The 16,642-nt window shown below is 47.7% G+C and overlaps 1 protein-coding gene across 2 annotated transcripts in view; it reads left to right on the top strand.

Moving 5' to 3' along the window:
• The window catches only part of USP31 (ubiquitin specific peptidase 31), a 70,941-nt gene extending 54,959 nt beyond the window's left edge, over positions 1-15,982 (top strand). Inside the window, exons 12-16 of one of the 2 annotated variants that reach the window (XM_032605286.1) lie at positions 1,367-1,486; positions 3,742-3,967; positions 9,254-9,412; positions 10,970-11,122; positions 13,033-15,982. In XM_032605286.1, the coding sequence (XP_032461177.1) occupies positions 1,367-1,486; positions 3,742-3,967; positions 9,254-9,412; positions 10,970-11,122; positions 13,033-14,594 (2,220 nt within the window). In that variant the 3' untranslated portion in view covers positions 14,595-15,982. The remainder of the gene's footprint in view (positions 1-1,366; positions 1,487-3,741; positions 3,968-9,253; positions 9,413-10,969; positions 11,123-13,032) is intronic. The other variant, XM_032605287.1, reaches the window with a different exon arrangement.
• Positions 15,983-16,642: the final 660 nt, after the last annotated feature.

The raw sequence follows: 16,642 nt of genomic DNA, 5'->3' as shown, positions 1-16,642 counted from the left end.
AGGTGGTCACAAAGCACCGAGCTGATTTCCCTGTGCTATGCCTGCCTAAGTTTCTGATTCACTGCTATCCACCCAGACTTCTGTCTCCCCCCATCTTTCCTACACACATGACAGGATCTCCCTCTCAGGAAAAATAACTCCCTCACTTCTGCTTCCCTTTCAAACTACTGTGCTGGTCTTTCTCTTCTTTTCTGTGTAACTTTACCATTTAGTGATTTCAGGTCTTTCCCTTTCCTCCCTTCCAAACCTCTTGTCATCTGTCTGACTTGCGTTTCTGACATTGCTCTCCGAAGTTCTCGGGGCCCATAGTTTGCTCGGTTCGGTGGCCTCTGCTCAGTCTGCATATGACCTCTCCGTGGGATATGGTACTGATAACCACCCTGTTCTTGCCACTCTCTTTTCTTGGTGTGCATAAAAGGAATGCTTCTGATATGCCTATTTTTCTGACTGTGCAGCCTCAGGTTCTGGTGGTTTCTCGACCTTTGTGTTTCCCTTAAAAGTCGGCCTTCTGCAAGATTCTGTCCTTGGCTTCTTTCTCTTCCATCTGAGTGGGCATTGCCATCTGTTCCCGTGGCTTCCCTTACCTTATTGTGTTGATGGTCCCAGATCTGATGCCTCTTCTGAAATCCAGGGAGATTTTAAAAATCTCTCTTACCAGACATGCTCTGTTAGTACCGTCATGTTGTCATCCTGAAACCCTTGCCTGCAGAGGTGACATACGTGGATTCGAGGTCTCAGATTGATGTTGAGAAAGATCTTGCTGGTGGCAGGATGGGAGGATTGTTGGGAGCAGTTTGATGCCTGGGGGAGAGAGGACAGTTAAGAGACTTGAGGAAGTCCAGGTAAGAGTGAGTGAGGACTTTGAATTGCGGTGGGTGGAGAGGAGGAGACGGTGTGAGGAATGGCAGAGAGTGTTACGTCGGATGGACGTGGAGCAGAGGAAGAGGGAAGGGTTTGAGGCTTTGGGTTAACCCCCCGTGTTCTGCTCTTGACGGGTGGTTGTGGTATTTGCTGGGGTAGGACATACAGGAGGAGGAGAAAAGGGAGCTGTATTGATAGAAAGGCGACGAGTTGAGCTTGGGAGTGTGCTGAGCATGAGGTGCTTCTGTGGCATCTGACATCTCTGTGCAGTATTTACCTAGCTGGTCATTCCTTTTTGAGAGGTAGTCTGTTCAGCAAATGTTCGGGTGCCAGCTGTAGCCAGGCGCCGCTCTTAATTGTGTTTTTCTGTCGGCCCCCATCGGACATAGTTTGGGGAGATCCAGCATTGTGCCGCACCCTGGCCGGGAAGTGTCTGGCCGTCTCCTGTAGCAAAGTCTTCTTGCCTTAAGCGGCTCTTAACAGAGGTCGTGCTCCTTGTTTTCAGCTTGCCCCAGATGACGCCTGGCGTTGCCCGCACTGCAAGCAGCTGCAGCAGGGGAGCATCACCTTAAGCCTCTGGACTCTGCCGGACGTGCTCATTATACATCTGAAGAGATTTCGACAGGTAAGGAAACCCTCTGTCATAGGGAAGAAAGCTGGGACCAAGTTTCTTACGCCCCTTACTGGTGGGCTGTTGGGTGGGGAGTTCTTTGGTGTCCCTGTTTGATCCTGTGACCCTGTGTTGTTATGGACACACATCTGCCCCTGCGTTTGGAGCCATGTGTTTTGCTCTTTCCCAGGGCAGTTTGCGCGTCCTGTGGCCCTTTAAATCCTCACCATTGTAGTTCATACTGCAGGTATTTTACTCTGTTCCTGAGGATTTGCTTTAGATTTGTAAATGTTGTGCTCAAGTAAGTGCACTTTGGGATTAAAAAAAAAAAGTTGAGCGCCTTTCTTGGGGGTGGGTAGAATTCTGTTTCTGCCTAAAGTAATAACGGGTGTTGTCCTGCTTCCAAGGAGCAGTGGTACAGCTGTGGAGATGAGTCGTAAATATATACAAAGAAAATCTGCTTTGAGCTGTGTTGCTTTGTGAGTCAGTTTCCCCACAGAGGCTCTCTATTCTTAAGCTTAGAGTTGTCCTGGGCAGCCCCCTTGTAAGAGAGGTAAATGAGGGGTAAACGCTGGAGGAGTCTGAGCCTGGCGTAAGAAAGTTTGCATCTGAAAGATTAGGAGGAGGCCTGTACCGGGTGAGCTGGGAGCGGGGCTGCACATGTACAGCGGCTGAGGGAGCAGCAGGTACAGAGCACGTGCAGGAGGCTGAAAGCTGAGGCCAGTGTGGCTGCAGCTCTGGGGGGTCGGGGAGAGAAAGTGCGTTGAGGTAGAAGAGCAGGCAGGGGCTGGTCGTCCAAGCAGTGCTTGTAGGCAGAGTGGGATTCTGAAGCAGAGAAGCAACATGACCAAATTTGTGCTTGGAAGAGACCATTCAGGCTGCTGTGTGGAGAATTAGAGGCTACGAGGATGAAGACAGGGAGACCTGAAGGAGGCCTTTGCAGTCACTGCGGGAGCGGGGGCCGGCCGATGGCTCACAGTGGAGTTGGGGCAGTGGAGATGGAGAGACCTGGATAGACTTGAGAGATGTCTAGGGCTGGCTGATGAAGTGAATGTGTCGGGGGCACGCACATGGTCCCCAGGGTGGCCTTTCACACACAGGTTTGGGGTCCAGCTCCTGTAGTAGTGAGGAGTGGGCACTTGCCCTGAGTGTCACAGCTATACGCTTCCATTGGGATCTTTCAGGGGGACGGCCAGTTGAGGGTTTGAACCCAGCTTCTCTGTCTCCTTCCATACACACAAACTGGCTTCCTTTGCTTTCTGTTTCTTTTGAAGACATCATCACCCTTCCAGCGCCCCAACTCAAAACTGCAGTGTCATCTTTGACTCTTCTTTCCCTGTCACCTAGGCAGTCACCTCTTCGGCCTGGTTGTGCCTCTCCACTGCCTCCTGTACGTGTCCCCTTCTCCCCATTCTTGCTGTCATCCTGCCAGTTCCAACTTCTGATACTTCCGAGCTGGTTGCAGTTGCAGTGTCTTTTCATTGGTTTCGTAACCTACACTGCTCTTCCCTTTCTGCCATGTTTTGGGCACTACTTAATGGCAGCTCTGATGGCATCACCTCCTCCCTCAAAGCCTCAGTGCTTCTCCCTTGACTGCAGAACAAGGTCCAGGTTCTTTAGCCTGACCTTCCTGACCATGCAAGATCCATCCTACCTTTCTCTTCGGAACATTTTTCTTCCCTTAGTAGGTCCATAGTTCCTTGGGATGGGAATTATCTGTGCCCGATTAATTTTTTAAAGCTCCCATAGACACAGGAAACATTTGGTAAATATCTACTCAACTGATGGATTTCCCAGTGGGCTTAATGGGAAATACAGATCGCCCAAGATTGTCAACTAAATGACTATATTAAGTCACTGTTAACTGTTAATTTGTCAGAGGAGTTGGGAAGGAAAGAGGCCCTGTTCTGTGAATGGCTGTTCTGTGCCAGCACTGTGCTTTCCCTTCACATATGTTGTTATTCCATTACTTTTCATGCCTCTTTCGTGACAGAGGTTTCAGGATGAGCCCTTTATCAGGTAAGGCAATGAAGGCTCATTATCCCTTATATATAGATCATTGCTGGTTCCATTTTTGGTGGTATTAAAACCTGTTCCTCCAGTTAGATAAAACTGTTAATCTGTTTCCCTGTATTGTATGTGTCTTTGGAGACATCAGATAGGTAACTCAACCCTACTTCAGTCGATAGGGTCTGCCTTTCACGCTAAACTGATCTACCATCTTGCTTGCACGAAAATATCATCAGAACTTGTTTTTCTTCTTGCCACAGGAAGGAGACAAGCGTATGAAACTTCAGAACATGGTGAAGTTCCCTCTGACTGGCCTGGACATGACACCTCACGTGGTTAAGAGAAGCCAGAGCAGCTGGAGTTTGCCATCCCATTGGTCTCCATGGAGACGGCCCTACGGACTCGGGCGGGACCCTGAGGACTACATCTATGACCTGTATGCTGTGTGCAATCATCACGGCACCATGCAAGGGGGGCACTACACAGGTCTGCAGCGCGAGAGGCCGGGCGCCTGTGCTGACGATTCCTCCCGACATGTTTTGCTTGTGACAGGGTTGCTTTGCTTTAGAACCTCGCTTTCTCTTCCAGCAGGCAGTGTGCCAACCATGAGGGCAGTTTTCATCCTTTGGTTCTCTGCCCTGAGTTAGATCGTCTGGTCGGGCTCTGACCCAAGCAGGGAATGGTGTGTGCAGATGGGTGACATCGTCTGGCTCACCCTGGACTTGCTTTCTTGACCTTACCTGCATGCCCCGTTTAAAGTTTTGCTCTGCTTCCTTGAGGACCTAACATCTCTTTTATTTGGAGTGGTTGTGAACCACTTTTATAGTGTCTTTAGAATGACTTGGAAGGGGTTTTCTTTTTGCTGTATGGTTAAATTTACTTTCTCATTTGTCAAAGCAATAGTGCTCATCATATGAAATTTAGAGACTAGAGAGAGACAGACGGAACAGTGCCATCAGCCCACGAGATTATCACTCAGAAATAACCCATGAGATTAGGGCTCAAAAAAATGGTAACATTATTAGAAACTGTGGTAAAATAAACACAACAGAATTTACCGTTTGAACCATTTGTAACCATACGGTTCAGTGTCATTAAGTACGTTCGTATCTTTGTGCAACCATCACCACTGTCCATCTCCAGAGTTTCTTTCATCTTCCCAAATTGAAACTCTGCATCCATTAAACAGTAACTTCCTGTTTACTCCTCGCCCATCCCCTGGCAGCCACCATTCTTTCTATGAATCTGACTGCTCTAGGTACCACATGTAAGTGGAATCATACAGTATTTGTCCTTTTGTGTCTGGCTTATTTCACTTAGCATAATGCAGTCAAGATTCACCCACTTTGCATCGTCTGTCAGAATTTCCTCTTTTTAAGGCTGATAATATCCCATTGTATGTAGGTGACATTTTGATATGTGATGTTTCCTTCCAGTGTTTTTCTGTACGTTCTGGCCATTATTTTATACTGTTGTGATCGGCCTGATTGGCCTTTTTTTTAAATGTCCAATGCTCTGTTCAGGTGAACCTTTATGGAACACCTCCTCTATGTCTTGCTTGCACTGATCTGTGTCACATCAGAGACACACTGGAAATGAAAAGATCTCGACCTCTGTCTTCCAAGAGTGTAATCAAGTGGTTGAGGCGGTGTAGGTACACTTCAAATGAAAGAGCAGGATGTGTATTAGGTTCTGTGGTTGAAGTGTGAACAGAGCAGGGGCTGGAGGAGAGAGTGGTCAGAGCAGCCTCCTTCTGGAGGGTCAGGAGAAGCTATTGGGATTAGTAACCTGCTGCCTACACATGAGGCCCTTATGGGCTAATGGGGCAGATGCTTAATTTTCTTTTTAAATAAATTTATTTGTTTTCATTTTTATTTTATTTTTGGCTGCATTGGGTCTTCGTTGCTGCGCGGGCTTTCTCTAGTTGTGGCGAGCAGGGGTTACTCTTCATTGCAGTGCACGAGCTTCTATTGTGGTGGCTTGTCTTGTTGCAGAGCACGGGCTCTAGGTGCACGGGCTTCAGTAGTGTGGCATGTGGGCTCAGTAGTTGTGGCTCATGGGCTTTAGCGCGCAGGCTTAGTAGTTGTGGCGAACGGGCCTAGCTGCTCCATGGCATGTGGGATCTTCCCGGACCAGGGCTTGAACCTGTGTCCCCTGCATTGGCAGGTGGGTTCTTAACCACTGTGCCACCAGGGAAGTCCCAACAGATGCTTAATTTTTATAAATATTATTTTTAATGACCAAAGAATATTCAGTTGATGGAACTCTAATGTGATATAACCATTCCCCACTGTTGAACACATACATTGTTTCTGGTTTTTAACTTTGAAGATAACTGATGGACATATTTGTGTGTAGTCACCTTTTCTGTACTTTAATTCTGTATTTCCTTGAGATTGAGTCTCAGAAATGGAATTATTGGGTTAGGGGAATTCATGCATGCTGGGGAGGCAGGTAGATTTGGGGGCTTCTTGCCTGGACATCTGTATGTCGGGGGACTTGATGTGAGGGTCCTCCTACTGTATAGGTGGCCAGGACTCGGATTTCTGCGTCCTTCTCACTCAGCCTATTTGGCATGAACACTTCTCTGGGACTTTTTGTTTCTGCAGTTCAGTGGTTTCTGCAGCAAGACCCCAGGGTGCTAGTGATTCATAAAGGTAGGGGGAGGTAGAGGGGGGTAGGCTCTGCCAGTTGGTGTTTCAGTCTCTCTCAGACCGTTCCCCGGCAGTTAACCCTGAGACCCCTGCAACACGGTGAAGGAGCCTCTTGGGCCCCAGACCCCCCCTCCTTGGCCCAGCACAGTTACTCTCTCAACCTGCTCTTCCTCAGGAGACAGGGGACGTGGAGTGTGACTGGACACAACAATCTTTTGTTCTCGAAACCCATTTAGTTCTAGTTCTTTCAGTACGCTGCCAGCAGCAGTCACTTGTGAGAGGAATGATCCCGACCTGGAGTGTATCTCGTAGTGGAGCCGTTTGGATGGCCTCTACTTGCCCTCGGAAGTACTTGAAGGAGAAAAAGGGGACAGAGGATCTATTGAAAAGTCCGTAGAAGACAAAGTTAATATTAATGAAATGCTTAAGTATGTTTTACCTCGTGTTTTGGTTTAAGCCAAATTTTAATACTGTATTTTGTGTCTTACATATGTTATATTTATATTTTGGGGGGCCACTTGTATAATAAGTGTTGTGTGTCTAGTTGGATTTTTGCTTTTGTGGCATTCCTGGTCATATCTGCATTCTTCGATACTGAGTCACAGAGTTATATACTCAGGGACTCTGAGAATTGAAAGGGACTTAGAGGGAATTTAATTTCACTAATTAGCTGGTGAAGTAATGCCTTTGCCAGCATCACTGGTTGGTGTTCATGTAGCTTCAGCTTTGGTAAAGAATCTCCTGTGTATAACAGTGTTTCTCAGGAAAATATGGGTGAGCACGTTGTGTGGTTTCTAGCAAGAAATTGTTGAGGAAAATCGGACAGTGCCAGATTTTCGCCTGTTATGTTGCTCTTTGTATAGCATAGACTCTGGAAAGTGCCCGGAAACCCATAACTGCCTTGGAGGCAGTACAAATTAGTGAGAGGAGTATGGGTTAGAAGCTAGACACGTATTCCTAGCTCTGTGACCTTAGGTGGGTAACCTTATTCAAACCTGGCGACAATGTGAGGGAGGCAGAAGTGCTCGTGCCTGCCTCCTGGGGCCTGTTACCGACGAGGGGCTCGGATATTTTCTGCGTTGTTATCCCCTTCCCGTGCTTAGGCCATACGGCTGCTTTTCTGATGAGAACATTTTAAGTACCTCAGCATTGTTGAGTTAAAGATATCTTGTTTTTAAGCTTTCATTTGGAGTGTTTATTTTAATGTGTTCTTTTATTTTGCACTGGTTCTAACTATAATTACATGGTACATGTGTGGCTGACTTGCGTAAGGAGTCTAGAACAGTGCTTCTCAAACCATCTGTGATGAGGAACCTTTTAAAACATTTCTTAAACCTTTTTTTAAAATGTTCAATCCTTCATGAACCAGTACTTTTACAAAAACACAATAAAAGTATCACACATTATCAGATTGCTATGAATGTTATTAAATGCTTACCTCGTTGTGGTGCTTATCTCATGGACTGGCACCAGTCTGTGAGCCACAATTTGAGTGGCACTGGTCTAGGAAATACTGCAGAAAATAGCGCTGGGAAGAAAAGCACATAGAACTATTTTATAAATACGTCATTGACCCATTCATGAGTCCCTGTGCTGCCTTAGTTTCCACACTGTGACGGAGGACAGACCATCCTGAGGAGAAACGGACTGAAGCTGGTACAGGCTGCTCTGTCACCTCCTCTCGGGCACGTTCCCCCTTACAGACCTCCCACTCCCACTCACGAATAGCAGCCCCTCACCAGCTGGGTCGTTCATCCAGCAAGCCTGATGACACCACTGACCAAGCAGTTGCTGTTTTACCAGCTCCATTTGCTGCTTGTGTCTCCCTTTCTCTGCCGTCTGGTTCCAGTGAGTCCACAGCTGCAGGTGACTTTCCTCCCTACAGTCATAGGTTCTTCCTCTGCTCTTCTTTTTCGGGAAAAAGAAGAGCAGAAGTATAGCCCTTCCTCTTCCGGGTCCCTTTCGTCTCCTAGGAGTCCATACTTAGCAAAGTGGTTGTGGCCTATCGAGGGAGTCACTCCTGGTGCCACTCGGGACCTTACGTGTCCTGCCTCCGGGGCCCTACTGAGCCTGTTCCAGCGTTCAGCTAAATATTCTAGCACTCATTTATTTTCACCCCAATAAATGGGTCTTTTTAGAAAGAATTGTAAGAGTGTACCTTTCTGGATCAAGCTTATCACACTCCTTGATCGATTCACAGGCTGATGTGGCTCCATGAACACTAAGCCATGTCCTTGCTGGTACTTGAGTGCTCTTTATTTTTATCTCAGCTTAGAGTTTGGACTGGAGGGAAGGCCGCATGCATTCATGAGCTCCAGTGTTCTCAGTTTGCCAGGGGCCTTCCATCAGGCATCGTTTGTGCTGCCTCTGAGGGAGGCAGGGTGGGGTAAGGCTTTAAGCTCAGGGACTAGATAATCCTGTAATGAGCTGGCCCCTGCCCTTCACCAGCTGCATGACCTTGGGCAAGCTGGTTAATCTTTTTGAGCCTCTGTAAAATGGCAATGATAATAGAACAAATTTCATAGGATCAAATGAGATGAACATAATAAGTGCTAAACAAATGTTAGCTACTGCTCTCATTAATAATATCATCATTTCTAGTTCTGTTGTTTTCTGACTCTAAGAAGCACTAAACTGTTATAACATGCTTGAAACAGGGTTTCTCCGTACTGGTACAGTAACATTTTTGCTGGGTAATTCTGTATTGTGGGGACTGTCCCGCGCATGGTGGGATGTGTAGTGGCGCCCCTGGTCTCTACCCACTAGATTGCACTAGCACCCTACCCTCCCCACGCCCCCACCCCCAGTTGTGACAGTCAAAAATGTGTCCCCTGGGGCAAAATCATCTCTGGTTGAAATCCACTGGTTTAAAGAAGTAGATTGTGTTTTCTAAAATTAAATAGAATTTCATCCATTTGGAATAGTTTGGAATTTCTTGAAGCATTTTGCCTGAGTGTGATTTAGAATGTGGATTTCTTACCTCTTTCTGTATTACTATCTGCAGCCTTAAAAAGTTCTTGAATTAATTATATGAGCCAGAGACATGGTGTCTGTGGGTCAAGTGGAGTGGCCATCGCGGCCGCCCTGGTGCTGATCGCTGGTGGGCTCTTTTTGGCAGCATACTGCAAGAACTCCGTGGACGGCCTCTGGTACTGCTTCGACGACAGTGACGTGCAGCAGCTGTCGGAAGACGAGGTCTGCACGCAGACGGCGTACATCCTTTTCTACCAGAGGCGGACAGCTATACCGTCATGGTCGGCCAACAGCTCGGTGGCAGGTAGGGCCACTCTACTCTTGGGTGGTTTGTCTTGAGAGCAGAAGGTTGTAGTTGATGGTCCAGAGAACTTCTCCAGGAGGTCTTGTGATTCTGTTGGTTGGATCAGATTAATTCTCAGGTTTGCATTTAATCTGGAAACCAGAATGGTTGCAGTTAAAGGAAATGGGGGTGGAATGTGCCAGCAGCTGTGAACCAGGAGTTCCAATGGAGGTGGAGTGGAGCCTGGCTCAAAGCGCGCTCGTGGTGTTTCCTTACGGAGTAAATAAACGAGTGAGGGAGCTAAGAAGCAGCGCAGCCCAGTGCTCTCAGAGTCGAGGGACTGGAAATAGAGCTGAGACTTGGCCTTGCCACATTTTGGTCGGGTTATCTTCGAGCATGTCCCACCCGAGCCACATATGTGTCATCTGTAATATGGGTGTACTGATCCTACCTGCCTCGTGGGGTCGTTGTGTGAAACAGATTAGGTAAATGTGCATTAAAGCCTTTTGTAAAGGGTAAAGCACCATTAGAAATTGTTCTTTTTTCCACTAAGATTGGCCTATTCTGTTAGGGGAGGCTATAAAAATATTAGATGGCTTGGATTTAGCTTGATGGGATCTAGCTTGTTGTGCTTGGAACCAGTACCCACGCGTGACGTTGATGCAGCCACACACAGTCCGAACAGGGGGACGAATGCTTCCTAATGCAGAGTTGGAGTTTAGAGAATAGGACAGAGGATTGGGACATGGCAGTTTGTGATCAGTTATTAATCCCTGCTCCCCTTGAAGCGTGCGAGGGGTAAGTTGGTAGCCGCTAAAAGGAAGCATCACTGAAGCAGAGTGAGCCCTGCTGGAGTCAAACCCCACCCAGTACAGCCGTCTGTCCGTAGCTGCTCTTAGTTCCCAGAAAGCGGGAACTCCAGGGCTCTAGTGCCGTCCCTCAGTGCTTTCCAGAGTCTGAGATAGGCTCAGAAATGACACCCTCTTGAGATCTACTCTAGATAGTCATGTGTCTTCATGTTCTCCATTTCAAGAGCAGTTTCTGTTGCTCCAATATATATTTAAGGGCCTCCCTGGAACAGACAGGACACAGTGGCACGTGGCCTTGTGTGTGCATGTGTGTGTGTGTTTACATATGAATACTGTGAAAATGATTTAAAGGCCCCACCGCACAGGCCAGGAAGATAACAGCGCACTGCCGCTTGCTTTCTTCTCTGTCAGAAGTGTTCCTGCAGGTGCTTAGAGCAGTGCCTGGGCTGTAGTGCTTAATGAATGTTTGTAGAATAGATGAATATATGCACGATTGTATCTGTTCCATTCTGTTGCCAGCACTAAGACTCGGACTTTGTGTTCTGAAGTAGCCATCCCTGTACTTGGATTTTATTACTGCAAACATTGTGTGAGCGTCTGTCCTTTTCATCCCAACAGGCGACGTTCGAGCGGGCACAGCGTGGGCCTGGGAGTTAGTGCTGACCTGGCGGTGAGGTCCCCCGCCGCCCGGGCAGCAGCCCTTGGTGAGGGCGTGTGTGGCACAGGCAGGATTCTGGCCTGACCTCGGCGCCCACTTCCTTTCCTGCAGGCTCCACAAGTTCCTCCTTGTGTGAACACTGGGTGAGCCGTCTCCCGGGGAGCAAGCAGGCCAGCGTGACCTCTGCAGCTTCCTCCAGACGCACCTCCCTAGCCTCGCTGTCTGAGTCTGTGGAGATGACTGGGGAAAGGAGTGAAGATGATGGTGGGTCTGGGTTTCGCTGACAGATTTCCAAAATGGCAACTCACGGACACAGCACGGGCTCCCTCATGTCGAGGAGCATTTTATATAACAGGGTCATTTGCTCTTCCTCTGTGACCTAGCACTTTTTCCTTCCACTCTGTTGTTTTCCACTTTAAAGGTCTAATGTGGAGGCTGGGGCTTTAACTCTGTACAGTAATGTATGTTTTTTTTCAAAGCGCTGTTTGAAATCTTCAGAGCAGCTGTGAGGGGACTCAGCGAGGTTGTGGTTTGCCGAGGGCCGCCTGGTGTGCGGGGCCTGGCGTGGAGGCTCCTGACTCGCTCAGCTTCTCGCCTTCCCACTGCGCTCTCTCCCCTGGAGGGATCTGTGGTGTGCCCTTGTGGGTGCAGAGCATCTAGAACAAAAGCTCTTGCCTTTGCATAAAGGTAGTTTTTAGGAATTTTGAAGATAGTCACAGTATAAAAGCTTTGAAAATCTGATAAAAATTGAGCTCCAGTGTTTTGCCTTCAGCTGCCGCTTGAGTAGTGGTGGAACAGCCCTCGGTTCTCACGGGGACCCCAGGTGGTGTGGGGAGGGCCGGGCAGCCGGAGCCCTGAGAGCTGGGAGGAGCAGGGGAGAGTGAGCTCAGCTTCTATAACGAGGACAGTGACTCATCCCCCAGCAGGCCTCATTCTGTGGTCAGCAGTTCCATCACGTCCAGTAGCCGCTCCTCGTGGCGCTCAGGAGGCTGGAAGAGGAAGGGCAGACGAGAGCTCTGTCGCAGCTCCAGCTCTACCCTTGCTTCTGGCTGTTGCTTCTTTTTTTGTAGAAAAAGAGTCTTGGGCTGTAACTGTGAAGCTCCTGTCTGTAGCTCCTGACATTTTATGAAAAACTGACCAGTGAACCTTGGCTTGTTTATTATTTAGAGGTTATTTTCAGCACAGCCTTTAAACCTAGAATTCACTGTTGTTTTAACGGTAAGCCTAGATATGGTTTGGCCCCAGTCTGTTTTTAAACGGTGTAGTTGGCGAAATCGATATCAGCACCATCACCATGCAGTGGTGCTGGGTGGTGCCCACAGAACAGGGCCTATCTCTTAGGATCTCATCCAGACAGAGTTTTATTAATACCACAGCTACAGCATCAAGTGTGTGGAGAATTTAATTTAGAATATTTTCTGTGGAAGTTTTAAGTCACTTAAAATAGGAGTATAGTGCTCTAATTATGAATATTTTCCTTGGAGGCTTTCCACTGATTGCTTTCATAGTCAACGATTACAGGCCCGCCTACCTGTGGCATTGAGTTGGGGGGAAGGGGTTGCGGTTCTGGTGTTAGCTCTGCCTCTGTCCGTGTGATCTTGGGCAAGGACTGCACTGCTGTGGGCCCCAGTGTTCTTAATAGGATGAAGAAGCTGTAAATGAAGTAGCTCACATTTATTGAGCAGCTGTGCAGTGCCAGGTGCCTTGCTGGGCACAGGACTTTTAAGATTTTATTTAATTCTCATAGTAGCTCTGTGAGTTACAGCAAGGGTCAGCAGAGTATAGCCCACAGGCCAAATATGGCCCCTGCCTTTATTTGTGTAAAAAAAAAAGTTTTATTGGAACACAGCCACGCCCATTTGTTTGTTGCCTGTGGCTGCTTTCGCACTAGGGTGGCAGAGTTGAGCAGCTGGCCCACAAAGCCTAAAATGTTTCCTGTCTGGGCCTTTAGAGGAAAAGTCTGCTGACCTCTGATGTTGAGCAAGAAGGTGGTTTGCTGATCCTCAAGTTAGAATGCCCATATTTCATAGGGAAAGGATCTGGGCTCAGAAGAGTTAAAATCACATGACTACTCCTTGACCCCAGACCCCCTGATTTCCTACCGTCTTAGCTGGATGTCCTAGTAAGGACATTTGGTAGGTTTAGCTTAACGCCACTCTCTTTGCTGCATTCAGGAGGTTTCTCAACTCGACCGTTCGTGAGAAGCGTCCAGCGCCAGAGCTTGTCATCCAGATCTTCTGTCACCAGCCCCTTGGCCGTCAATGAAAATTGCATCAGACCTTCCTGGTCCCTGTCTGCTAAGCTGCAGATGCGTTCCAGTTCCCCTTCCCGCTTCTCAGGGGACTCTCCGATTCACACCTCCGCCTCCACCTTGGAGAAGATCGGGGAAGCAGTGGACGACAAGGTTTCCATCTCTTGCTTTGGTAGCTTGAGGAACCTGTCCAGCAGTTATCAGGACTCAAGCGATAGTCACAGTCGACGGGAGCACAAGGCTGTGGGTCGGGCCCCTCTGGCTGTCATGGAAGGTGTGTTCAAAGACGAGTCAGACACCCGCAAGTTGAACTCCAGTGTTGTAGACACACAGAGCAAAAGCTCAGTACAAGGGGATCCATTGCCCCCCATATCAGGTCCATTTGATAACAATAACCAGATTGCTTATGTGGATCAGAGCGATTCTGTAGACAGCTCTCCAGTCAAAGAGGTGAAACCTCCAAGCCACCCAGACTCCCTCGCAAAGAAATCGGAGAGCACAGCCAGGAGATCCCCCGGCTCCAGAGGCGCTCCTGAGCCAAACAGAAGCTTGCGGAAGGGGAGACCAGTCTTGGCCAGCCAGGAATCATCTCTTTGCAGTACATCCCCTTCTTCTCCTGTTCCTGTAAAAGTTTCTGTAAAGCCCTCCCGCTCCCGAAGCAAAGCCGATTCTTCTTCCAGGGCCAGTGGACGGCATTCCTCCCCTGCCCGCCCAAAGGAGTCCTCCCCCAAATCCCAGGACTCCGTGTCATCTCCTTCGCTCCAGAAGCAGAAGTCAGCTTCTTCCCTCACTGACAGTGCTTCCTCCTCATCCGCCAAAAAAGCCTCAGGCCCTGCCCCGAGGGGCCCCTTCCCTCCTGGGAAGAGCAGGACTTCAGACAGGAGCTTAAGCAGAGAGGGCTCCAGACAAAGCCTGGTTTCCGACAGAGCCAGCGTCACCTCCAGCCCCAAACCCAGTTCTCCTCGCGTGAGCCAGGCCAGAGCCGGGGACGGCAGGGGGGACGGAAAGCACGTCCGCAGCTCCTCCATGGCCAGCCTGCGCTCCCCCAGCATGAACATGAAGGCCAGTCTGAAGAGGGACAGCAAGTCGGAGGACAAGGGGCTGTCCTTCTTCAAGTCAGCCTTGAGACAGAAGGAAACCCGGCGGTCGACGGATCTTGGCAAGACAACCTTGTTGTCCAAGAAAGTGGGCGGGAGCTCAGTCAAGTCCGTCTCTAAGAGTGCAGTGGATGACAAGGCAGAGAAAGGCTCCCAGGCGCTAGGCTCCCAGCAGCCAAATGTGAATGCAGTTGGAAAAGAGCAGCTTGCCTCCAAGGACCCTGCTTCTGCTAAACATTCCCTGCTGTCCGCTCGCAAATCCAAGTCTTCCCAGCTAGATTCTGGAGTGCCCTCGTCTCCTGGTTGCAGGCAGTCTGCTGAGAAATCCTCAAAAAAGTTACCTTCTAGCATGCAAACCAATGCACGGCCTTCTCAAAAACCTCAGTGATATTTCTGCAATCCAAGTGTTTTATCTGTAAAGATGTTAATTTATTTAGAACCCCTTCCCTCCCACCAAAGCCCTCTATGCTTTTCTTTTGTATTTTTTGGGTCACGTGCCTGACGTACGTGTGTGTGTGTGTGTGTGTGTGTGTGTGTGTGTGTGTGTGTGTGTAGAATTCAATTGCAAATTGTTAAAAGCATCGCCTTATTCTGCCATTGAACCAAATAACAGCCATAGGCAAAGCATTGATACCAAGTTAACTGGAATAATTGCAGACAATACCCTGGACGGTCCCTTTAGCAATTGTACATATTTCTTTCTAGAGAACTCTAATGACTTTCGTTGGACACTAGGGATTTGAAACCTGTGAACCAGTTAAGCTGTCATTAGTGTGCTCTGTAGAAGGATGAATTATTTGACTGGGGTTTCATCTGAGCAGAGTTTGTCCTCACTGCGTGCGGATTGGCGTGTGGCACCAGAAGCTCTAAAAACTGTGACACTAACAGTGAAACAAACCGAGGGAAGACTGTTGCTTTCTGCACTTTGGCCCCAGCTACCAGTCTTTGTAAAGGGCAATATTTTAACACTAATGTTTCTCAGGTATATACTCAGCTAGTCTAGGATGGGTGCGCACATCAGTGAAAGGATCGAAGAAGAAGGTGGCCTGTGGGTGGCTGTCATTTCTCCTACTGCCACAGATAGAAGTTTTTAGAGGTAGAAATGAAGTCCTTCACCACCTTCGTATCTGCAAAGATGTCTGTACCATAAGCTGTCTTGACCCTTGGGATATGTCCTAAGAGGTGGCAAACTGGATAGCTGGAAAGCCAGTCGCTAGTAGCTAAATTTTTTTTTTCCTTGTCAATTTGCGAGCTAAGGTCATTGGGATTTTGAAGTGTAGTAGAGCAGTTAATACCTTTGAAAGAGTCCTGGAGAAAAAAAAAGGATTCTAAACTGGATGCATAAATCTGCCATTTTCCTTCTCTGTTGTTGCTTTTTTCCACGTTAGAAGTTGAAAGCTCCATGCTGCACCATGTGTGCATGCCTTTGTTTCCTCATCTTGTAATTTGGAGAGGAAAGAAGTTGCCTAATGCCAGCAGTTAGTGACGGTATGTTAGAACGATGTGTGACAAAGTGTTATATGCACACTTCTGGTCCTGCCTGTCAGTCTTAGTTGTGACTGTTTTTCAGGAACTCATTTATTTCTTCTTTGTGCTGAAGATTTAATCTCTTACCCAGAAACTCACAAGCAGGATGGAGCATGTTCCATCTGGCATTGTCAGTGCAAGTTGCATTTCTTGTTTAGAAAAAAAAGGGAACCTCACAGAAATCCAAAGATAAGCAAAATTATATATATATATATATATATATATATATATATAATTTCAGGCTTTTAGGAGGTATTCTGGAATTTTGTGCTTTTTTTTTCTTTTTCACTTCTTTTAAATGTCAAGAGAGTCATAGTTCCAATTCTCTTTGAATAGCATTTGTCACTTTGCCATGAAATATAGCATGCTAAGTTTATATGCTTTTACATATTAACTTTTTTTTTAAGTCATGGACTCTTCAGGTTCTTCCTGAACCCTGTGCACAGATCCATTTATGATCTCCCTTTTCAGTATTGCTCTGTGTGAAGTGACTATAACACATATTACATGCATAGCTATGAATTCTGCACTGCCCTGTTTTTTTTTTTTTTTCTTTCGTTTCTGTGAATACCTCTTGGGAAATGTTTCCAGTAAGTTACTTAACTTTATTTTGCTGCTAATTTGAGCATTAGCAGGTAACTTGCAGGTCTGGAGGCCATTTATGTTGAGGGTCGCTGGAATTTCAGACCCTTGCAGTGTTTAAGACCTACACGTTCAACCTTGCGAGAGTTACACTCGTGCTCCGTGAAATTCACTTACTGTGAGCCTGTCGCCCATTGCACTCGATCCTGACTCACCACTTTGCTTGGTGTCCTTGTTTCACCGTACAGACGTCTGGTTTCCCAAAGCAGCCTTACTCTCCCCTGCTGGGCTGTGACTGCCTTCGATCTTGCTGTTGCGTCCAATGGC

The sequence above is a fragment of the Phocoena sinus genome, chromosome 15, assembly GCF_008692025.1.
Source record: "Phocoena sinus isolate mPhoSin1 chromosome 15, mPhoSin1.pri, whole genome shotgun sequence".
Classification (NCBI taxonomy): domain Eukaryota; kingdom Metazoa; phylum Chordata; class Mammalia; order Artiodactyla; family Phocoenidae; genus Phocoena; species Phocoena sinus.
This window is presented reverse-complemented; position numbering and strand designations above follow the sequence as displayed.